This window comes from Rhinopithecus bieti, unplaced genomic scaffold (genome assembly GCF_001698545.2).
Source record: "Rhinopithecus bieti isolate Rb0 unplaced genomic scaffold, ASM169854v2 scaffold_24263, whole genome shotgun sequence".
NCBI classification, from domain to species: domain Eukaryota; kingdom Metazoa; phylum Chordata; class Mammalia; order Primates; family Cercopithecidae; genus Rhinopithecus; species Rhinopithecus bieti.
Window position 1 is genome coordinate 1,029,343 of NW_016811410.1, and position 24,290 is coordinate 1,053,632.

At 53.7% G+C, this 24,290-nt stretch overlaps 1 protein-coding gene across 2 annotated transcripts in view; it reads right to left on the minus strand.

The window, feature by feature from the left end:
• Positions 1-24,290, minus strand: part of INPP5A (inositol polyphosphate-5-phosphatase A) — a 242,348-nt gene that overhangs the window by 146,348 nt on the left and 71,710 nt on the right. For both annotated transcript variants that reach the window (XM_017893832.1, XM_017893833.1), the window contains exon 2: positions 22,455-22,496. In XM_017893832.1, the coding sequence (XP_017749321.1) occupies positions 22,455-22,496 (42 nt within the window). The remainder of the gene's footprint in view (positions 1-22,454; positions 22,497-24,290) is intronic.

Here is a 24,290-nt window from a genome sequence, read left to right on the forward strand (position 1 = left end):
AGTCCAGGGTCACAGCAGATGCGACAAAGGCCCCACCCGCTCCCCCACCCTGGCCTGGCTTCCATGATGATAACAGCAACTGCGGCCTCGCAGCCATCACATAAAAGAACACCTTCTGGAAGCCTCTTTTGCAAGGCCAGCCGCCATGCAGATTTTCAGACAGCCCTTTCTCACTCTGGCCACGGCAAACTCCCGCAGGGACTGAAGCGATCCCTGACCCTTCAGCCCATCTGGAGCAGGGCAATGGGACCCAAAGTATGAAGAGCCTCATAAAGCCACTGACTCAGCTCCTGGCTCCCCGTCTCAGTGCCCTGATGATCGTTTCTCCCCTCCGACCTTCCCAGTTCCCCCTTTCCACAAGGCCCCCACCCCCCAAAGCTTGCCCCTTGGCTCCACAGGCTCCTCAAACACCTCTGTCTCCCCCTCCCTTCCCGGGATTCACAGGACCCCGAGTTCTCACTGCGTCCTCTGCTCAGCTGTGCTGCCGAAAACCCACAGACACCTTCCCCTTGCAGACACCTTTCCATCAAAGACAGCCTCCCCTCATGGACGTCCTCCCTCATGGACGCACTAACTCATGGACGCCTTTCCCTCATGGACGCCTCTCCCTCATGGACGCCTCTCCCTCATGGACGCCTCTCCCTCATGGACGCCTCTCCCTCATGGACCTCTCCCTCATGGACGCCTCTCCCTCATGGACGCCTCTCCCTCATGGACCTCTCCCTCATGGACGCCTCTCCCTCATGGACGCCTCTCCCTCATGGACGCCTCTCCCTCATGGACGCCTTTTCCTCGTGGACGCCTTTTCCTCATGGACACCCTTCCCACATGGACGCCCTCCCCTCAAGGACACCCTGCCCTCATGGACATCTTCCCCTCAGATATCTTCCCCTCATGCACACCTTTCCCTGAAGGATGCCTTGCTCTTGAGGACATCCTCCCCTCATGGATGCCTTTCTCCCATGGACGCCCTGCCCTCATGGACATGTTTCCCACATAGACTTCTTTTCCTCAAGGATGCCCTCTCATCATGGATGTCTTTCCCTCATAGACAACTGTTCCTCAAGGACACCCTCCCTTCATGGACACCTTCCCTTGTGGGCGCCTTTCCCTCACGGACGCCTTCACGTCATGGACGTCTTTCCCTCGTGGACACCTTCCCCTCATGAACACTTTCCCCTTAAGGACACCCCCACCCTCATGGACACTTCCACTTCACTGACGCCTTCCCCTTGTGGACGTCTTTCCCTCATGAAATCCTTCCCCTCATGAAATCCTTCCCCTCATGAAATCCTTCCCTCATGAAATCCTTCCCCTCATGAAATCCTTCCCTCATGAAATCCTTCCCCTCATGAAATCCTTCCCCTCATGAAATCCTTCCCTCATGAAATCCTTCCCCTCATGGGTGCCTTCCCCTCATGAAATCCTTCCCTCATGAAATCCTTCCCTCATGGGATCCTTCCCCTCATGAAATCCTTCCCTCATGAAATCCTTCCCTCATGGGTGCCTTCCCCTCATGAAATCCTTCCCTCATGAAATCCTTCCCTCATGAAATCCTTCCCTCATGGGTGCCTTCCCCTCATGAAATCCTTCCCTCATGAAATCCTTCCCTCATGAAATCCTTCCCCTCATGAAATCCTTCCCCTCATGGGTGCCTTGCCCTCAAGGACGCCCTCTCATCACGTATGCCTTTCCCTAGAGGTCACCTTCCCCTCAAGGACACCCTCCCCTTATGGGCACCTTTCCCTCATGGACACCCTCTCCTCATACACATCTTTTCCTCGAGGACACCTCCCCTCAAGGATGTCTTTCCCTCATGGAGGCCTTTCCCTAGAGGACACCCTCCCCTCACAGACACATATCCCTGGAGGATGGCTTCCCCTCAAGGATGCCTTCCTCTCATGGACGCCTTTCCCTCATGGACACCTTTCCCTCATAGATGCCTTTCCCTGCAGGACGTCATCCCCTCATGGATGCCTTTCCCTGAAGGATGTCTTTCCCTGGAGGGTACCCTACGGGGTCGCCCTCCTCCATGAACACCTTTCCCTCATGGATGTCACCTTCCCCTGGAGGATGCTTTTCCCTCGAGGATGACTTTCCCTCAAGAGCGCCTTCCCCTCAAGAACACCCTCCCCTGAAGAATGCCCTCCCCTCTTGGGTGCCTTCCCCTCGTGGACACTTTCCCCTTATGATTGTCTTTCCCTGGAGGGCAGCTTCCCCTGGAGGCTGGTTTCCTGTGGAGGACACCCTGCCCTTGTGGACACCCTACCTCACGGATAGCCTCCGCTCATGGACGCCTTTTCCTAGAGGACACCCTCCCTCATGGATGCCTTCCCCTGGAGGATGGCTTCCCCAAAAGCCACCCAGCCATCGTGCACAGCATTCCCTTGTGGATACCCGCCACTCGTGGACGCTCATGTGTGGAACGCGTGTGGAGAGCAGCCGCAGCACAGGGCTGTCCACACGATGCGAGGGAAGGGCCAAACCACGCGACAGCCAGTGAACACTCATTCCACAGCCACTAGCACCGACCCCGGAGCCACACCGGAGACTTCTGGAAAAAGAGGACACAGAAGAACCTTCTGTTCAGGTCTCCTGTTGCCCCAGAGCCAATCTTCCGCTATGCATGCGAACGTAACACAACTCCCTTCAAAGATGTACGATGAGACTTTTATCTTCAGCCACTTTCCTGAGTCACTGAGAGTTTATGAAGACACTGAACAGCCGCAGGGCCCTGGCTCGAGAGGATGGGGCCATTCGTCACCTGAAGTCGAGCAGGCAGGCCGTGCACTGCCCTACGACAGAGCTGGGGCTCCCTCATGCAGAGTCTGTTTCGGGAGCTCTGCTTAGGAGTGGAGGGCTGGGGTCAGAGGGCAAGAGCAAGTCTGAGGCCACTGCGGTACATCACCAGGTACCTTAAAGAGGGAGCCCCCATCTGCAGTGCTGGGGATGCACGTCAGGCAGCCAGATGGACCCGCCCTTGGCCCCAGAGGCCAAGAATGGGAGTGCCAGGGTGCTGCTTCGGCTGTAAGCACGGAGGGGGCACTGCCTGGCAGCTGCCGCCCCTCGCTCCTGCCGTCTGTGCGGCCACGGCTCAGTGTCAAACACACCCGGTTCCGAAGGCCACACAAAAACAGATAACGTCTCGTTAATAACTGTCTACTGATGACATGTTGAAATGGTAACATTCTAGACACACCGGGTGAAATAAAATCTATTATTAAAATAATTTAACCTATTCCTTTTTGCTCTTTAAAATGTGGCTCTTCAAACTTTGAAACGACACACGCGCTTTACACACCATTTCTATTGGACAGGGCTGGGCTAGATTCAAAGAGAAGCTTTTGACCATCTTTCTATTGGAATTTTACATGTTCTCTTTCATTCATAGAACTCTTTATGAAAATTGTTAAACTAGCCTATGGCTGTTTTCAAAAATGTATTCCCAGTCTGCCTTTTAATCACATTAAACTCTAAGAGCCTAAGAAAAGTCCTGCCAGTTTCATTCACTCACATCCACCAGTCTTTGCCTCTATAAATTCCTTCAATGATGTGGAGTTCAGAAAAGCCTTCCCCATCTGGAAAGGAAATAAACAGCTACGTTTCCTTCTGCGTCTCCCCCACACACCCCCAGAGCCCATCTGGAGGGAGAGGGGGGCGGTCACCACAGGGCACAGGGCTCCAGGCCCTCACAGCAGCTGGAATTCACTCCGTCACTCCTCACAGTCATCGCCAGCCATGGGTGCACGCTCACGAGGAAGTGGGGGCAGCGAGGTTATGCAGCCCAGAAAGGGGAGCCTCCCGTCAGCCTCCTCCCAGGGTCCACGATGGGCTCTCAGCCACGCCGGCCCTTACTGAGCTGGTAGGCACGGGCCTGAGCTGCATCAGGCAGACAAGTATCACACTGTCCTCCACAGACCAGACCACTGGCGGGAGGTCTGCTTTCAGAATCTGGTTTGCGGTTAATTTCCACACTTGAGCCTAACGGTTGCTCTTCACCAAGAGCAGATCCGCAGCTGCTGATCAGAGTGCTGTGCTGTAAACACCCTCCCAGGCAATGGCAACCAGGAAGATATATCAACATCAACAACAAAGTCCCTGACTCAGATGCGCATCCCTTATCTCCAGTTTCTCTCCACACCCAACGCTGCCACTCCAGCCTGGGCACCTCCCACACGGCTCTCTCCACAGCCCCATCCCTCCCGGTTTCCCATACTCCAGCCAAGGGTCCTCACAAATCTGACCGTGAATGGCCGCCGTTACCCTAAGGATGAAGAAAGGCTGAAGCTTTTCACAGGGAAGAGAAGGCCCTGCGGCATCTGTCCGTCTGCATCCCGTCTCACCTCTCACTACAATCCCAGCCATCTCACAGCGCCCAGCCCCGGACCACACCACACTCGCTAAGCTTTCACCACGATTCCTGGAAGGCATCCCTTTCACCTTTCACTCCCTCGTTCATTTCACTGTCATCTGCTGCACATGGCTGGCAGCCGGGGACGCAGAGGAAGTAGGGACAGACCAGGCACTGGCCCTCAAAGCACCCACTTCTGGCAGGGATGCTGCTGGGCAAGGCAGCCACTGAGGACAGCTGCATGCATCTTGGGAGCCACGCCCAGCACCGCCAGCCCCACTGCCCTCCAGACCCACTTGCTCAGTGGCCAGGACAGACCCTCTCAGGACAGGTGTGGAGCCAGCAGCAGCTCCCGGCCCCGGTCTCCCCGTGAAGCCTCCTGGGAGCACCCAAGGTGAGGTATTCCCAGCCTGTCCACCCATAGCCCCTGCCTCGGTCAGCTCAGGATCCATCACAAAGTGCCGCAGACCAGGCAGTCTAAACAAGACACGTAGGTATTTCTTGCAGTTCTGGAGCTGGAAGTCTGAGGCCAAGGAGCTGGCGGTTTGGTTCCTGATGAGGGTCCTTCCTGGCTCACAGAGCTGCCTCTGTGACCTGTGGAGAGAGCCTGATCCCATGTCCCTTCTTGTAAGGGCACCCATCCCATCCCGGGGGCCCACCCTACAACCTCATCTCACCCTACCACCTCCCAAAGGGCCCACCCCACAATACCATTACACTGAGGGTCAGAGCACAACCTATGAACTTGGGGGACACAATTTGGTCTACGACACCCGCCCGCCTCAGTGCCAAATACAGGACCAAACTGCAGTCACACAGACTCTAGCAGAACAAGCGACCCCTCGAGGGCAGTGGTGCATGAGCTGGGAGGGCCTCACACGGAGCCAACCCGGGGCCTGCCACAGTCGCCGCAGGACCGCCTGCACTGCTGTGAGCTCGGGCTGTCCACAGGGCACAGCAGACTGCTAACGTGTGCATTCCAAAAGCCTTGACAATCTGTCCATACAGAATCTAAGTGCTGGCTAAAATGAACACCAAAATCCACCTTGTGGATGTTGACAGAGGGCTCTGTGTACACCCACAAAATCTCATTTCAGAACAGAGAGAAAGAATTGCACGGCCTGGCGATCTTGAACATACCAGCTCCCACAACTGTATATTGCCACGAGGCACTTAGCGGTGTCAGGGAACCGAAACGCAAAGGACAGCACCAAATGTGGCCAGGGAGATGCGTGGAGCGACCAGGACTCCCACCTACTGGCTGCAGGCGTGACCAGCTGCCTCACCTGGGCAGTTCCTTGAAGCCTTCAACACACGCCCACCCTACAGCCAACAGTCTCCCTGAGGAATGGACCTAGGCAGAATGAAGGCGTGCGCCCCAGGAAGCCTGTGCATCCACATCCATAGCAGCTTTACTCACCAGGCGAACCTGACATAGCCCAGGCGTCACCGAGGGGAGAGTGGGGAGGGCAGAGCGGGCCCCACGCAGCAGGATCCAGGACCAGTGCTCGTGATGACAGCACTGAGCCACAGTGTGCGACAGCACGGAATCGGCTCCACACACTCGCACAGGGAAAGCCAGTGGGCACCGCCACGTTCCCTAGGTCTCAGCGTGTGACGTTCCAGACTGGGCAAAACGGATCTGTGGTACCCGAGGGGCGGGGAAGCAAGGAAGAGGAAGACGGAATTCCCCATCACGTCGGGGCGGGCACCATGTAGGTGTGCGCATTTGTCAAAATCGAAGAAACGTGCACCAAAGATCAATATATTTTACTGTGTATAAACCTCAAGTTTACAAACACTGGACACACACACACTCACACACACACACACACACAGAGGTCCTGCCAGCCCTTGCAGAGAAGCAGCCTCGCGTGAGTGCGAAGCCAGGCCAGGCAGGAGGGCACTTCCCCTCCAGAACCCCCTGCTCTGTGCAATGCCCAGGGCTAAGGCACAAAGAAAGGAATTTAGAGTCACAGAGCCTGACCTTGGTCAAGAAGCCTCAGGACTGGCCGGCGGTCACCCCTTGCCCCCTGCAGCAGAGGCTCCCATGTCCCCAGGTCTGCCCTTCAGTGCCCCTCGGCCAGCTGCCGGCCAGTCTGAGACCCCTGTGCCTCAAGGGGCCCCCAAAGCCTCCCCTCCTAGTCTCATCCACCCACTCCCCAACTGGTTTTTCCTGCACCTCCCAGCTCAACTGCTTTCACTGGAATCCTGCCTGGGGTGTGTTTTGGGAGATCTCAAATCAAGACAAGAATATCTACTGACCGCCTCCCTCCCTAACCCAGGCGCTGACTCAGAAGCCAGGGGAATCATGCAGTCATTGAGAAAGACACACGGCCACAGAGAAAGATCCTGCCGAGAGCGGGTGTGGGGCGGGATGTGGGGGGAAGCCTTGGGTTGAGCCACATGAGGGACAAGACAGGGACAGCGAGGGAGCAAAGGTGCCGTCAGAGGGAGTGGCGGCCTGTGCGAGGTCCTGAGGTGGCAGAGCAAGGCCAGCTGGAGGGAGGGAGGGAGGGAGGGAGGGAAGGAGGGAAGAAGGGGGGGAGGGAGGGAGGGAAAGAGGGAGGTGGCAGGGCCTCCAAGGCTCAGCCTGTGAGAAAAACTGAGGCAGGAGTGGGAGGCCCTGCAACCAAACAAGGAGAGTGGACTGTGGCATGGGTAGGGTGGCAGCAGGGACAGTGACCAATGCCAGATGCCGGGGAGCCTCTGAAGATGGCACGGGGTGGGGTGTGGAGCAGAGGACAGAGAAGTCCCTCTGGACATTCTAAGTCTGGCAGGCCACAGGGCATCCAGGCAGCTGGAACCAAGAGTCTAGAAGGAAAGGAGGGGTTTGGGTTTGAACAGAAAGGTGGGGAGTCCTGAGCATGTATGGGGGTGCTGAACGGGCAGAGACCATGGCCTACATCCCAGGCACCAAACAGGTGGGAATGGGAGGAACCGCACAGAAGGCAGGAGCTGCCAAAGGGAGACGCACATTCCCCAAGTGCAGACACGCCCGTGTGAGGCACAGACACCAGTGTGAAGTGCAGATGCACCAGTGAGTAGGCGGTGCCACAGCCAAAACAGCCAGCTCACACTTCAAACTCCTCCAAAGACCCCAGGTCCCTGCAAGGACCACTCATTCCTGCACCCACAGTCACCTCCTTCCACGTGACCCAGAAATGGAACCACGCAGCGGAGGCGGGGATCACAGGTGAAGCAGCTGTGAACATTTGCTTCAGGCTTCCGCGTGAACATGCACCATCATGTCAGCTGGTGAGCAGGAGCGAGGTGCGTGGGTCACGGGGTAGCCACATGCCCAACTTAGTAAGAAATGACAGATTCCCCAGATTCCTCAATGGCCATACGGATCTGCAGGGCCAGCAGCAGGCACAGGACTTCCGGTGGCCCTGCGTCTTCATCAGCACTGAGTATTGCCAGGGTTTTTGTACTGTTTTTACAGTCAATCTAATTTTAGCCAGTCTAATAGGCACATACTGATTATGTTGCTGTGATCTGCATTTCCTGAGAGATACTGATGCTGAGCACCATCTCATGCACTTATTTGCCATCTATGCTCTCTTCTTTGGTGTAGTATCTAAATCTTTTGCTTATTTTAAAATTGGGTTCTTTGCTTTCTTATTATTGGCTTTTCAGAGTTCTTTGTATATTCTAGATACAAGTCCTTCATCAAATATGTAATTTGCAAATATTTTCCTCCAATCTGTGACATGTCTTTTCATTCTTTTCACAGTGTCTTAACAAAGAGCAGAAGTTCCTAATTATGATAAATTTGAATTTGCCAATTCTTTTCTTTTATTAATTGTGATTTTGCTGTTACATCTAAGAAATCTCTGCCTAATCCAAGGTTAAAAAGATATTCTCTTAAGTTTCCTTCTAGAACTTTTGTACTTTTTAAGATTTATATTTAGCTCTAAGATCCATTTTGAGTTAATTTTGTGTATGGTATAAAATATTAAAATTATCAACTTTTGCATATGGATGTCCTATTGTTCCCACACAATTTGTTGAAAAAAACTGTCCTTTAACAAACTGCCTTTACCCCCTGGTCAATCATAACTGTATGTGCGAGTCCAGTTCTTAACCTCTTTCCGTTCCACTGATCTGTGTTTCTGTGCTTTGACAAAGAGCACACTGTCATGACTGCTGCAGCTTTATGGTATGTCTTGAAATCTGAATATAAGCCCCCAAACATTAGTATGTTGTTAGTTTTTAACTGTTCTGGCTATTCTAGTTCTTTTGCTTTCCCATGTATATTTTAGAATAGCCTTATAGACTTCTACAAAAGAAAAAAAATTCCTGCTGAGATTTTGGTTGCAACTGCACAACTCAGTAAATTGGTTAGTGGAGAATTAACATGTCAATGTCACTGAGTTTTCCAATCCATGAACATGGTATATTTCTCAAGTTCTTTACATCTTCTCTGATTCTTTCATCAGTGTTTCATAGTTTTCAGTATAGAGACATTGACATCTTTTATCAATTTATACCCAAGTATTTCATTTTACTGCTTTGTAAATATTTTTTAAATTAAGTTTCCAAGTACTGACAGCTAATGTAAACAAAATGTTTTCATACTGACTTTGTATGTTGAAAACTAAATAAATCCACTTAATAGTAATAGTAAAGTTTTATGGATTCCTTAAGTTTTTCTAAATAGTCCCACCATGTCTTCTACCAATACAGTTCTATTTCTTGCTTTCAAATCTGCATGACTTTTGTTTCCTTTTATGAAAGGGAAATAAATCTTGGGAACACAGAACCACTAAGCCAATGGGAAAAGTTAAGCTAGGAACTGCGTGAGGCAAACCTGCCTCCTATTTTATTCCTTTATAAGAGAGCTACACAGATTTAAAAAAAAAAAAAAAAAAAGGCCTTCCCCCCTCACGACTTGCCCACGAGGTAATTCATTATGGACAAAGGGCAGACAGAGCTCAAAGTCATCCCTCTGAGGTCCCCTGAGACAAATGCATGACTGACGGCTTCCTCTGCCCCACTGCTTCAGCGAGCCAGACTAAGGCATAAGTGATTATTCCTCTACTCCCTCACATGTACACTGTGTATTCAGTAAAAGGCTAATCAGAGACTCAAAAGAATACAACTCTTTGTCTCTTATCTCCCTGTGACCTGAAAGCCCCCTCCCCTGCTTTAAGCGGTCCCACCTATCCAGAACAAACCAATGCACATGAACACACACTGATGTCTCATGTCTCCCTAAAATGTGTAACATCAAGCTGTGCCCCAGTCACCTCAGGCAACGTCATCAGAACCTCCTCAGGCTGTGCCACAGGAGTATTCTTAACCTTGGCAAAATAAAATTTCTAAATTGGTTGGGACCTGTCTCCAACATGGTGGGTTCACACTTTCTTGTCCTGTTATGCTGGCTGAGTGCTTGAGTGCCAAGTGCTTGAGTGCATGGGAGAAGTAAGATCAGCCTTGCCCTGTTCCAGTCTTCAGGTAAATAAGCATTTCCTCTATCACAGTTTAAGTGCGGCATGAGCTGTGGGGTCCTGTAGAAGGCCTTCACAGGCTGAGAATGCTCTTTTCTATTTCTAGTTTGCAAAGAGTTTTTATCAGAAATGGTTACAGCATTGTGTCAAATGCTTTTTCTGCATCTGTTGAGATGATCACCCGGCTTTTCTTCCTCAATCAGTTGATGTGGTAAATTCTGTTGATTGATTCTTGAATGTTAAACCAGGCTTGCATCCCTTGATTTACAACATTTAAAAGAATTTTTGCATTTATTTTCACGGGGAATATTGGTCTGTATTTTTCTAATGTTCACATCACAGAATAATTCAAAAAGCATCATCTGTGACTCAATCTTCTTTTAAAGTCTCTGTAGAATTTCTATTGTTTCTTGTTTAAATATAGAATTCACCAGTGAAGCCATCTGGGCTGGGAGAGTTTTTGTGGAAAAGTAATGGGCAAAATTTTAATTGAATAGATATAGGACTATTGAGTTCATTATTTCTTCTTGATACTTTTGTTTTTCAAGAAAAAAGTTTCTTTCATATAAAATTTCAAGTTTATTGGCATAAATTATATTAATATTCCCTTTATATTAATATTCCCATAACCCACGATATGTTTTAGCAAAGAACTTGGCTGCATTCTGTTTATGCTCTAGGGATCAGTGGAAATTTGAACCAAAGAGTGATGATTTAGGGTATCTGATGGAAGAAATTTCTAAGCAGCAAAGTGCTCAAGAAAGATGTGGTCTGGCTGCTTCTAACAGCCTATACTCAGATGTGGGAGCAAAGAAATGACTTACAGTTGGAACTTACATATAAAAGGGAAGCAGAGCATAAACGTTTGAAAACTTTGCAGCCTGGCCATGTAGCAAAGAAAGAAAAAGCTTTTTCAGGAAAGAAATTCAAGAAGGCTGTAAAGCAACCACTTGCTAGAGACAGTTGCATAACTAAAAAGGAGTCGAGTGCCAACAGATGAGACAATGAAAAGGGGCCTTGAAGGCATTTCAGGGATCTTTGTGGCAGCTTCTCCCATCACAGGTCCTGAGGCCTAGGAGGAAATAATGGTTTCATGGGCCAGGCCCAGGACCCTGCTGTCCTGTGCGGCTTCAGGTCACTGCTCCCCATATCTAGGCTGTTCCAGCTCCAGCCTCAGCTCAGAGGGGCCCAGACACAGCCCAGGCTGCCACTTTGAAAAACACAAGACCGTGTGTTAAGCCTGTAGGTGCACAGAAAGAAAGAGTGAAGAATGCTGGCCAGGTGCAGTGGCTCACACCCCTAATCCCAGCACCCAAGGTGGGTGAATCACTTGAGGTCAGGAGTTCAAGACAAGCCTGGGCAATATGGTGAAAGCCCGTCTCTAGTAAAAACACACAAATTAGCCAGGCATGGTGGTGCATGCCTGTAATCCCAGCTACTCAGGAGGCTGTGGCAGGAGAATCATTTGAACCTGGGAGACAGAAGTTGCAGTGAGCTGAGATCATGCCATTGCACTCCAGCCTGGGTAACAGGACGTATAAGAAAGCCTAGGTGCCCAGGCAAAAGCCCGCTGCAGTGGTTGAGCCCTCTCAGAACCTCTATGGGGCAGTGTCAAGAGGAAACGCAGGGTCAAAGTTCCCAGAGAGACCCCAGTGGAGCACCGCATAGTGGACCTGTGAGAAGGGGCCGCCATTCATTCTCCAGATCCCAAAATGGTATATCCGCTGGCAGCTTGTACCCTGTGCCTGGAAAAGCCATAGGCATTCAACTCCAACTCACGACAGCCGTCCTGGGGGCTGAACCCTGCAAAGCCACAAGGCAGAGCTGGTCAAGGCCTTGGAAGCCCACCCCTTGAGCCTGTGCGCCCTGAGTGTGGGACACAGAATCCAAGGGGATTTTTTGGAGCTTGAAGATTTAACAGCTGTCCTACCAGGTTTCCAACTTGCCTGAGGGCTACAGCCCATTTCTTTTGGCTAATTTCTCCCTTTTGAAGCAGGAATGTTTACCCAATACCCATATCCCCATTGTATCTTGGGAGTAAATCACTTGTTTTTGACTTTGCAGGCTCATAGGTGGAAAGGATATGCTTTGTCTCAGAGAAGTCATCACACGTGGGACTTCTGAGGTAATGCAGGAATGAGTCAAGACTCTGGGGGGACTACTGAGAAGGGATGATTGTATTTTGAAATTTGAGAAGAACATGAGATCTGGGAGGGGCTAGGGCAGAATGATACAGTTTGTCCATCTGTCCCCGCCCAAATCCCAGTGGTACAGGTGGAACCTGGTAGGAGGTGTTTGGATCATGGGGACAGATGCCTCCTGAATGGACTGGACCATCCCCTTGCTGATAAGTGAGTTCTTACTCTGAGTTCACATGAGGTCTGGTCATTTGAAAGTGTGTACACTTCATCCCCACTCTCTCTCTCTCGCTCTCGCTTTCAGTGTGTGGCACGGCTATTCCCCCTTTGCCTCCTGCCTGACTAAAAATTCCATGAGGCCTCCAAGGGCTGATCAGGTGCCAGCACTAAGCTTCCTGCACTTCCTGCGAACCGTGAGCCAATTAAACCTCTTTCCTTCACAAATTACCCAGTCTCAGGTATTTCTTTACAGCAAAGCAAGAATGGCCTAATATACTATCCTTCCACGTTAACTGGAAACAGACCCTGCCTATCACATTATTCTCAAAATTACCATCAGGAAAAACTGTGAGACTTTAAAATGAGCAAAAATGAGAATGCCTCCATTTAGCCCACCCAAATAGGTTATCTCTACCTTTAGTTGTCTCTGAGTTATGTTGCAACTCTGTGAGTTTAAAAGCTGACGATGATGGAAATGATTCTTGACCAGAGAAACGCACAATGCCCAGCAGATGTGATGGATCATGACCCGGTAGACAGTGCCAGCCTTGCATCCATGAAGCACACTCATTTCAGCACTGCTGATGGGAGAAGCTATTTGTCTACATTCTGGATTCCTCCTTGAACCAGTTCTACATCTTACTGGGTCAATAAACAACATTTATTATCTCAATTTAAAAACTCTATTTTTAGGCCGGGTGTGGTGGCTCACGCCTGTAATCCCAGCACTTTGGGAGGCTGAGGCAGGCAGATCACAAGGTCAGGAGATCGAGACCATTCTAGCTAACACGGTGAAGCTCCATCTCTACTAAAATACAAAAAAAATTAGCCAGGCGTGGTGGCGGATGCCTGTAGTCCCAGCTACTCGGGAGGCTGAGGCAGGAGAATGGTGTGAACCCAGGAGGCGGAGGTTGCAGTGAGCCGAGATCATGTCATTGCACTCCAGCCTGGGCGACAGAGAGAGACTCTGTTTCAAAAAAAAACAAAAAAAAAACCTCTATTTTAAAAATAGGTATTTAAAGTGAATGCCTATTCATTTTATATTTGTATGATAATCAACATTATATCCTGTTTTAAAATTTATCCTCATACCCATAAGCAAACTTTAAACTACCTCAAAGTCCAACAGAAAAACAACTTTAAAAAATTAAGGCCTAACCATATCATAAAATATTCTGAAGCTATTAAGATAGACAGCATACATTAATCCACATAGAAAGATTTCCCAGCTTACAAAAAAGGCAGAGAGAGTAAGCTGTAGATGCGTGTATCTGCTACCCACTTGTGCATGCCCCACTTGTGGACCACACACCTGCCCACAGCCACGCAGGCAAACACATACGACGGGGTGTACATCACGCTAGAGGTAGAACTTGGGAAGGAAAGAATGTTTATCCTTTTCTGCTTTGATCAGTATCCTCAGACTGCTATGTGGCAGGCAGCTGGTCCACACACGCAGCACGCCAGACGCAGTCAGGTGCTTGGTGCAGCAACGTACAGCCAGCCAGAAGCTTCCACTCCATGTACTGTCTTTGTCAACAGGACAAAGGTCACAATGGATGTCCTGGCTACCTCACCTGCAGTCTGAGGACTCAAGATCGGCACCCGCCACACGAGCAGGTAATGGCCGCTCCTCACACCCTTCAGGTCCCAGGCCAGGCTCACAGGAGACCTTCCCTCTGGGAAAGGAGTCCTCTACCGCCTCTCACTCCAGCAGTGAGTGTGTGTGAGCATTAGCACACCCATGGCCGGTGGACATTCCTTCCTCTCATCCCTGCAGTCACCGGAGGGGAAGCTTCTTATCCTTAGATCAGACCAGGAGGCAGATGGGCCCTGAGAGAGCCACAGGGCGGCTTTGCCCCGAGCCACACTGCACAGGAGCTCTGGAGGCCGGGGACGGTCTGCTGAGTGGCTCGCAAAGAGCCAGAGCCCAGGGCCAAGCAGGGTCTGTCCTGGCTCTGCCTCAGCATGTGGCTTTGTGGCTCCCCACCTCAGTTCTGTCACCGGGAGACCAAGAATCAACACAGCCACCAACCAGGGCATGGTATTTGAGGAGCCACCCGATGATGGAGGGAGAGAGAGCCTGCAGAATCTTCCTACAGGTGAAGGCTGCCGGGCAGGGCTGGGACATGGAGCTGAGGCTGCAGAAGCGGCCTGCATCTGACCCCAGGGAGCAGACAGACCCAGGCTGCTTCCAAGGACCTCAGATGGCCTGTCCCCACCAGCCCAGCAAAGCAACTGGCCCGCACAATGGCTCCACAACCCCTAAACATCCTCACTCCCAGAACAGACTGCCCAGGAGCTCCTGCATCCTGAAGCTGAGTTCCCTCCCTGCTGCACAGTGCCATTCGCCAGCGGCCACAGCTACAGGAGAGCCAGGACCCCATATCCCCCACGCCACGTTCCCCATCACCACATGACACATCACCGCCACGTCACCATCACGTCCCTCACACTGCATCCTCCATGCCACATCACCACACCACCTCCATCACCGCCACGCCTTACCCCGTCACCACGTCCCATGTCACTACCATGTCCCACGTCACCACTGCAACCCCCACATCCCATGTCACCACCCCATCTCCTATCACCGACACACATTATGTCACCACCACGTCCCACACACCATGTCCCATGTGACCAAAGCATCCCACATACACCACATCCCATCACCACCATGTCCCACATCACCACCACATCACCACATCCTGCGTCACCACCATGTTCTCCATACCACATACCTCACACCACACCCACAGCATCCCTGCATGCCACATGCCCCACACCACACCCACAGTATCCCTGCATACCACACACCCCACACCACACCCAAGGCATCCCTGCACGCCATGTATCCCACACTGCACATCTGCCACTGTGGTCCTCCCTTGGATGCTGGTTCACAACCAACAAAGCACAGGCACCTCCCACTGCAGCCGCCTCCCATGCCACACTGTGGCTCTTTCAGGGCCGATCTGCCTCCCGGTCTGACTTAAGGACAAGAAGCTTCCCCTCCAGTGACTGCAGGGACAGGAGGAAGGCATGTCCACTGGCCATGGCATCCTCACACTCACACACATGCTCCTAAAACGACGCACACGACCATCCCACACCGCTCCCCATAGGACCCAGAACCAGCAGCTACAGAGGGTGCAGCCCACCACCACTAAGAGGTGAGGCCCCTGTTCCCCAGGCCCAGGGCCTCAGGTGCCAGACCCACCAGGTCATGCAGGTCGCATCCCCTCAGCTGAGGCCAGGGCTTCGCTCGAAAGTGCATCGCAAGAGGCAAGAAGCCTCCCAGCCACCTAGAGTGGCAGACATCCCTTCGCCCTAGCCCGGGGCCTCCCAGCCCTTCAGTCTCCAACCAGCTCCTCCACCAACCCAGTGCCCACTCCACCAACCCAGTGCCCACTCCAACCCACTGCCCACTCTGTCCTCGACACCCTCCCCTACTCCTGGGTCTTCTTGGCTTCGAGCAAGGGTGTCCACCTCAGTCCCAGCTGCCCACTCCCCAGCAGGGCCGGTTCCTACCCCAAAGACGGGGCGCTTGAGCAAAGGGGCCTGCCCAGCTGCTTCACTAGGGGCAGAAATGCAGCCACAAAGCTGTACATTGAATACAGGCTGGATCCCACCCCTTCGGTCAAAAGAGCGCAATTAACTTCCAGGTTCCGAGTGTTCAGGAGCCTTCCCACACCCAGCAGCCATTTCCTCCAGCTCCACCGAGCAGCGGCCCGGACCCTCCACCTCAGAGGCCTGGGGGTTTAAAAGGAAACTCAGTAGGCCAGAAAAGTCCCGTGTGAAAGCCCCGCAGAAGTCTTCCTCACACAGCATCCCGTGCGCTTCTAGGGTGCACATGTTGAAAAGGCTAAAACCAGCAGTTGCATCCGGAGCTGGTTCCAGACACCACACTTGGAAGACAGGCAAGGAGGACGATGGGAAGCTTCTGAAATGAAGACCTCCAGTGTGGCCCATCGGCTGCGGGCCGCTGGAAGACAGTGTCAGGAATTCAGAGCAACTCGAGACATGGATCGGGCCACTGTGGGGACAGAGGGCAGCAGCTCCAGGCCCAGACTCAGGCTCCCTCTTGCCCCATGTACCATCCCTCCATCTGAGTACAGCCTGGCATCCCCCAGCAAGCGTTCGGGAACGCTTCATGGGAAGGCGTTCTCTTCACTCCGGCTGCCGCAACAAAACACCGCAGCCTGTGGGGCCTACGCCACAGACGTGTGCTCCACAGGGCGCTTGAAACTAGGAGGGTAAGAGCGAGGCCAGCCCATTCCACCAGGACGGTCCATTCCTCACAGACGGCGCCTTCTTGCAGTGTCCTCACAGGACAGAAGAGGGGCGGCAGCTCTCAGCCTCTTCTTTCAGGGCACTGATCACATTCATGGGGATGGAGTCCTCTCCTTGTGATCTCATCGGCGCCCAGAGCCAGGCCTCCTGAGGCCACCTTAGGGGCAGGATGTTAACACAGGAAAGTGGGAGGGGCCACAGCATTCTGAAGACAGCAGTGGGGGTTGGCTCTTGCGTTTGGGGCCTGAGCCCCTCTTGACATGGAGAAGATTCTGGAACCCCTGGTGATGAGTCTGTGAGTCTGATTCTCAGGAGAGAGGACGGAACCTGGACGGATGGACAGGACAGCTGAGGAGGCCAGCACAGGGTGAGCCCAGGCTATGCAGCTTTGTTTATCTATTTATCTTTTTGAGACAAGGTCCCACTCCATCACCCAGGCTGGAGTACAGTGGTGCGATCTCGGCTCACTGCAACCTCTGCCTCCTGGGTTCAAGCGATTCTCCTGCCTCAGCCTCCCAAGTAGCTGAGATTATGGGTGCCCACCACCACGCCTGGCTAATTTTTGGTATTTTTAGTAAAGACGGGGTTTCATCATGTTGCCCAGGCTGGTCTCAAACTCCCGAGCTCAAGTGATCTGCCTGCTTCAGCCTCCCAAAGTGCTAGGATTGCAGGCGTGAGCCATCGCGCTGGCCAGGCTCTGCCTGCGGACTCAAGACTTGAGAAGGCGTGCCAAGCTCTCAGGTGCCAGGCTGAGTTCCGGACCTAATCTTCGAAAGCCGTGGATCCCCAAGGCGTCGAGGGTGCTCAGGGCTGGCGACGGAGGCACACACAGGCTTTTCTGCACTGTCTCCTGCACTCTCCACAGGGATCAAGTTTTACAGGAAAGGTTTCTAAAAAACCATGAAGGTCATATTTAGTTCTTCTGTATATAAAAGCCACTTGTTCAAGGCTATTTTGAAAAATAAAATAACTGTATAATGGAAACTCTAGGATTTTAAAAAACCCAAAACAGTCAGAGGCCCAGTGTCAAGGCGTCTCATCCATCCCTCGCCCTTGAGCTGCTGGCACAGTGGGTTCTGATCATGGAGACCACCAGGTGTCTGATCCAGCCCTGGGTGAGGCCCACTCACTGCCAGAAACCCACCAGCCCGTGTCCCCTCGTGTAGCAGCTGAACTGGCTGACTGCCTAAGAAACCAAGTCAGGCTAAAAAAAGCATGAGAGTGGGGATTGGGGTTGAAATCTTACTTTTGAGAATTGTCTTTTCTAAGTGTCACTGAAATTTCCTCCTTCTGAAGAGGCTTCTTCCAAGAAAACCAAGAAAATTTGGTTTTGCAACCAGGAAAAATGACACACTGCACACAGCAAACCATCATTCATTATTTTTCGTTACAAATGACTCTATTGTCTTTCATAAAGGCTGAGTCTCCAGAAAGGATGCCAGGTGCTGCTGTCCACCTCCAAAAGCCCTGCCCGCCCTTTTGCTGGGTCCGACAAACCACTCGGCAGGGCCTCTGTTCAGTGAGGGACTCGGGAAGGAGGGGCCCTGCGGGCTGCAGCGTTCCAGAGGCTGCAGGTCACAGGAGGAGAACCATCTCGCTCAGAACTCAACTTCCCGCACCACTGGCGAACTCTACACTGTCAACATTCACAGTAACTGTTACGTCGTAAGTAAAAGAAAAAAAGTAAAAGGGAAAGAAATGGAAGAAATGGGGCGTGACATGGGAATTCCAGGTGGCCTGAGCCTTGGGTGTGAGGTCTGTCAAGTGGGGGTCTTGCTGCTGCTCCCAAACTGTTCTCCCTCATGGCCTCCGGTGCAGAGGGCCCCACGCTGAACAGGCTGCAGACCCGAATGTACGGGAATTATCCCTGCTTCACGGGACGGAGCAGCCAGGACCCATCCCCACTGCTGGCACCTCCTGGATGCGCCCAAAACCCCAGAAGAATTCCAAACTCCCCTACTGCCCCAAGGCCTCCGTTTTAAAAGAAAACAAACAAACAAAAGCCTTAGCTCAACACGGCAGCTGTTCTTGCCAAATATAACATAAACTAGGAAACCTAGAGAGCTTGGAGGCAGGCTCCAGCCACAGCCCAGCCCCGCACAGTCAAGGGCCACACACATGGCCAAGCAAGGGACAAGGGCCCCTCCAGCCAGTCCCACTGTCCCAGACCAGCAAAACCAGGAGGGGAACCGGGCCCCGGCCCAAAACACCATCAGCCAGCTTGGAGCAGCCCTAGGAGCGTCAGGCTCCCCACTGCACAGCCTCCCCGAATCCCCAAAACACAACATCACATTCTAACTCCACAGGACGGAAAATCGGAAAGAGAGGCTCACTGTGTGATGAGACAGCGTTTCTCCACCACAGACCTCCTCTGACAGGACCTCTCCCCTGCCCACCTCACCTGCCTCACCCTCCTCAGACGGGGCCTCACCCCTGCCCACCTCACCTCCCACACCCTCCTCTGACAGGGCCTCTCCCCTGCCCACCTCACCTCCCACACCCTCCTCAGATGGGGCCTCGCCCCTACCCACCTCACCTCCCTCACGCTCCTCTGACAGGACCTCTCCCCTGCCCATCTCACCTCCCTCACCTTCCTCAGACAAGTCCTCTCCCTTGCACTCCTCATCTCCTAAGATCCTCCTGATGTTGACCTCTCCCTGTCCCAATCTCAAAAGACCTCTTTCCAGATGTTTTTTCTGTTTAAGCCTCTGCTATTCTCCAAGGAATCTACTTCATCCTCATCCCAAACCCAACCATAAACCCTGGGGAAGAAGAGCTTCTTCAGTTAGTAAGCAAAGACACCAGCTCCAAACCCCGTGGCAGATGCAGCTGTCTGGATAGTGAGGAGCGGAGCAGAGGAGCTGCCACGGCCCAGCCCATCGGTGCCTGAGCATCAGCGGGATGTGGATGGCTGGGCCCAGACGACCCAACACCGGGTGGTCCCCACGCTGGCCAGCATAGGCTGCAGACCCTGGAGCAGCCCCAGGTCTCCCCACCACACCTGTGCCCTGCAGCGAGCTGGCTGGGGCCACAGGCCAATGTCCACTGGCAGGTCCTCTGGGTTTTCTTGCAGCTCTCTGTGCTCAGGTCACATGTCCCAGGGCCAGCACCTCGCTTGGGAAGTCCAGAGCATGGCCCAGCCTGAAGAGGACCCAACAGGTGTGCAGGCCCGGAGCTAGGCTCAGGGCAACCCCTACTTCCTGTTCACGAACTGCTCCCCACCCGTCCACCCCCACCACTGGGCTCCACAGAGCTGCAGGAACAGACGGGACCAGGATTCGGGGTCCAGGGACACAGGGAAACAACTGCTGGGGGCTGGAGTATGGGGACGGGGGCTTCCTCCACATTGACCTTTCTGGTCCCTCACAGGTGGGGCTCACGTGCCCCTCCCTGAGGCAGAAGAGGCCTTTGGAGCCCCAGGTAGATCCTGGCCACTGCCTGGTGTGAGGAAGCCCAGGGTTTGCTGGGAGCTGTTGCTGGGACCTCGGTGTCCGCCATGGCTGCACCACACCACCAGGAACGGCGGGTCAGGCCCAGGCACTGAAATGTCTCCTAAAACCCTGCTCCTGTGGGGCAGCCGCTGGCTTGATTGGGACAAAATTAAAATATGATTAAAATAAAATAAACCAAGAAAAAAGCGGCAGACAGGCCAGGCATGGTGGCTCATGCCTGTAATCCCAGCACTTTGGGAGGCTGAAGTGGGCAGATCACCTGAGGTCAGGAGTTCAAGACCAGCCTGGTTAACGTGGTGAAACCCTGTCTCTACTAAAAATACAAAAACTAGCCAGGCGTGGTGATGGGCACCTATAATCCCAGCTTCTCAGGAGGCTGAGGCAGGAGAATGGTGTGAACCCGGGAGGTGGAGCTTGCAGTGAGCTGAGATCCGGCCCCTGCACTCCAGCCCGGGCGACAGAGCGAGACTCCGTCTCAAAAACAAACAACAACAACAACAACAACAACAAACTAGCAGTTTTCAAAAAGGAAAAACACCAGAACACAAGGGCAGATTCCGATTTCAGCTGTGAGTGCAGCAGGTCCTGCTCCTGGCCGGTCACACACACCTACACGCTCAGTGAGGGAAACCCTGTGGGTCCCTGGAGGGGAGACACGCCGGGACACACGCCGGGAGAGGACGAAGGTTCTGCAAGGATGCGGGTCTCCCCGACAGGCAAACACAGCAAGACCCCACCTTGCAAACCCACCCCCGCCGCTGGCCCACCACGTGCAGTTGGCATAAAGAACGGGGATGACGAGAGCACCATGATGGGGGTGGCGCGGCAGCTTCAACTCCGAGAGGGTCCTGTTTCTCCAAGTGAGGGCTGAGGAGACGATGTTGCCCATTACAGCTAAATTCATCGTATCTATTATTTCAATTTGTAAATATATGTTTTCAAAGGGGAAAAATGTCTCTCATTTGCACATCTGACCAAAGACTCTACAGAGAGAGATTTGTCAGGTCCCTGTAGAACAATGGCTTCCTCGCCGAAAAGGTGCTGAGCGCACACACACACATGCACACATGGGCACACACACTTCCTTGTAGGAAAATGGCTTCATCACATGGGTGTTAGGCACACACACACACACACGTGCACACACACACATGCATGCATACATGCACACACACTTCCCTGCAGGACAATGGCTTCCTCGTCACATGGGTGTTAAGCACACACACACATACACACACGCACACACACACGCACGCACACATCGCTGTCCCTATGGAGGTACTTGGATGCTGGCTACAGAAACACCACTCCATGCTGGGGGCCTCACCACAAGGAAGCACTGGTGGGCAGGACACAAGCCTGAGGGCACAGAGGTCCCCACCCCTCCTGGCTGCCCCAGCTCCACCCCTGGCCCAGCACCTCAGCCCCAGGTCGTGCCACCCCCCAGGTTCCATGCCCCCATCCCCCTACAGAGGGCCCCCAGGCCTCCACTCTGGCCTCCCCAGCCCATCCCCAACCAACAGCCAAACACACCTGAAACAGGATTTCAGTCCCCGGCTCAGCCCTTGCCATGGGTCTGAACACAGGAGCAGCTCCACCGTCCAGGCCACCCCACCCTGACGCTGACCTCGCCACCAGCCCCTGGAGCGGAGCCTGGCCACCATCATGCCCATGGCCACGTCACCCTCCTCACCCGCCAGACCTCCCCCATGCACCCAGTCCTCAGAGAGGCCTCTGGCGCCACCCCACAGGCACACCTGCTCGGCCCCAGGCCCCACGCGGCTCCTTCCATGAAGACCTGCGAGGGCACCTAGCCTGTCTCTTCACAGTGGCATCTGCAGCATCTGCACCAGAGCACAGCACGGTACCGGGCTCCATAAACACCGGCCCCTTAGTCTGTGCTTGGCCTGGCAATGCCAGCCCGAAACCCTCCACACCGGTCGCCTCCCCTAGTCCAGCAGCCACTCTCTGCACAGAGCCACCCCAGCCCCTTGAAACCCTCCAACCGGTCACCTCCCGCAGCTCAGCACCCACTCTCTGCACAGAGCTGCCCCAGCCCCTTTAAACCCTCCGGGCAGGTCACCTCCCCCAGCCCGGTGCCCACTCTCTGCACAGAGCCGCCCCGGCCCTTCACGCCGCCTCGCCACCTGTCTGGCCCCCACACAGCCTTGTACTGCGTGAACCAGGCCTGCTGAAAAGCACGCCCAGCCTCACTGCCAGCTCTCCATGGCCCCACTGGGGACGCTGACCCAGTCCTGGAGGGAGCCCCCAGGTTCTCTGAAGCCCGCGGGGAGCGGGAAGGGAGCCAGAATATGAACAGTGAGCCTGAGGAGGATCTGGCCAGGCTCACCGGCAGGCAGGCAGGGGACCCACGGTAGCACAGAAATGTGTTGCCCGGCACAGGCAGTGGAGCTGAGAGACCCAGCCACAGCCTAGGCCTGCGCTCCCCATAGACACACCAGACTCCATGGAGGAACACCAAAGCAAAAAGGCACCTTATTGCTTAAATAACGAATCCAAAAGAACATGTTTCAGTGGTTCTTACCTGGTAAAATTCCCGAAGCCAGTTCTTCTGAAGGTTTTCTGGCTGTAAATGAAGAAGAAAAAGAAAAGTCAGTCAGACCAATGGCCCAGCCCTAAACGGAGTCCAAAGAAGCTCCTATGAAGACAAGGTGGGGCGGGAGCGGAGGCGCAGCCCAGGCCCGCCTGCACGGAGGAGCTCTAGCTCCTATGAAGACAAGGTGGGGCGGGAGCGGAGGCGCAGCCCAGGCCCGCCTGCATGGAGGAGCTCTACCGCGGGGGGAACCCCAGTCCCACCAGGGGACTCAGCTCTGTATGGGGGCTCTGCTCTGAGGGCTGTCCCAGGGACACGGCACACGATGCGATCTGTCCTAGTAAAGCACGGGCAGAGTCCCGCGGACCCCACACGGGTGGCAAGGAGGGGAAGGTCCTGTGTTGCTCCAGCCTCCAAGCCTCCCAGGGAAGAGACGGCTCAGTCAGTAACCCGGTTCCAACAAGCAAGACCGTGGCACCTTTTCACACCTGTCCCTCCCTGGGCCAAAGCCCCCTTCACGGGCACTAGACAAAGCTGAGCTTTGTGGAGTACAAAACATCACGGTCACACATGGCATTTCTGTGTGTTTGGGGTAAAGAGCAAGGGGCTTTTACAGAGTCAGTCACAACTGTCAGAATCTTCAGGAAGCACTTGCTAGAGCCATCAACAGAAAACCTACCCCATGCCACAGGTGTGCACACACATGCACACACGTGCACACACGCAAGGAAACTCCAGCCCCACCACAGAGACCCAGGCCCCACGAAGCTCCTGGACAGAATCGGAGGAGCCAAGCACAAGCCTGAAAAGGCCACTGCTTCAAGAGAAGAGGATGGCCCAGTCGCTCTCCCACTCTGACGGCTCCACTGAGCCCCAGGCCACCTGGCTGCTCCTGGGTTCTGTGCCAGCTCTGGCTAAGGGCAGCACAGCCATTCAAACCCAAGAGTGGAGAGGTCGCTGCAGATGAGGCTGAGAGCAAGCACTCAGTGTGAGTCGCCCATGCTCAGGAAGCACCCCAGCTCCAGTATCACCCACCGTGGAGGGACCGTGGAGGGACGGAGTCAGCGTCTAAAAGGATAGAGTTTCCATTTTGTGAGATAACAAAGTTCTAGAGATCCATTAAACAACAATGTGAATGTACTTAGCACTAAGGAATTTTACACTCAGAAACAGTTAAGGTGGTAAATGTTGTGGGTTTTTGCCGTGACTAAAAACAATAAACAAGGCCCTGCCCCGCCCCATCAGGACTAAAGCCCCTGCCCTGGTCTCAGCCTCTGTGGCCATGGGCACCGGGCCACAGCATGCAGGCTGCCAGCGCAGCTGGGTCCAGACTCCGCACCATCCAAACGCAACAGCATCACTAGGCTGGCCACATGCCAGGTGTGCTCTTCCCTTCACTTGCTGACGGGTCTAAGAAGCCTAAAAAGCAGGAAGGCTGAATTTTAGATAAATTAATGAAGGAAAAAAGAACCTGACTAAGAAACAAGAGCCTCACAGACCACAGGACTGGGCTGAGAACACCGTGGCCCCAGGCTTCAAAGACACACAACCCCGGCACACGCACACACAAAGGGAGAGAATCACCCACTGCGGCTCCGAGGGCCCCCATGCCCCGCCCTCCATGTCCAGGGACCTCCTCGTGGGACCCACGCAATCGCTCCAGCAGGAGGGGAGGCATCAGCCCACGCCACTGTCCCGCCACTGAGGACCCAGCAGGAGGGGAGGCATCAGCCCACGCCACTGTCCCGCCACTGAGGACCCAGCAGGAGGGGAGGCATCAGCCCACGCCACTGTCCCGCCACTGAGGACCCAGCAGGAGGGGAGGCA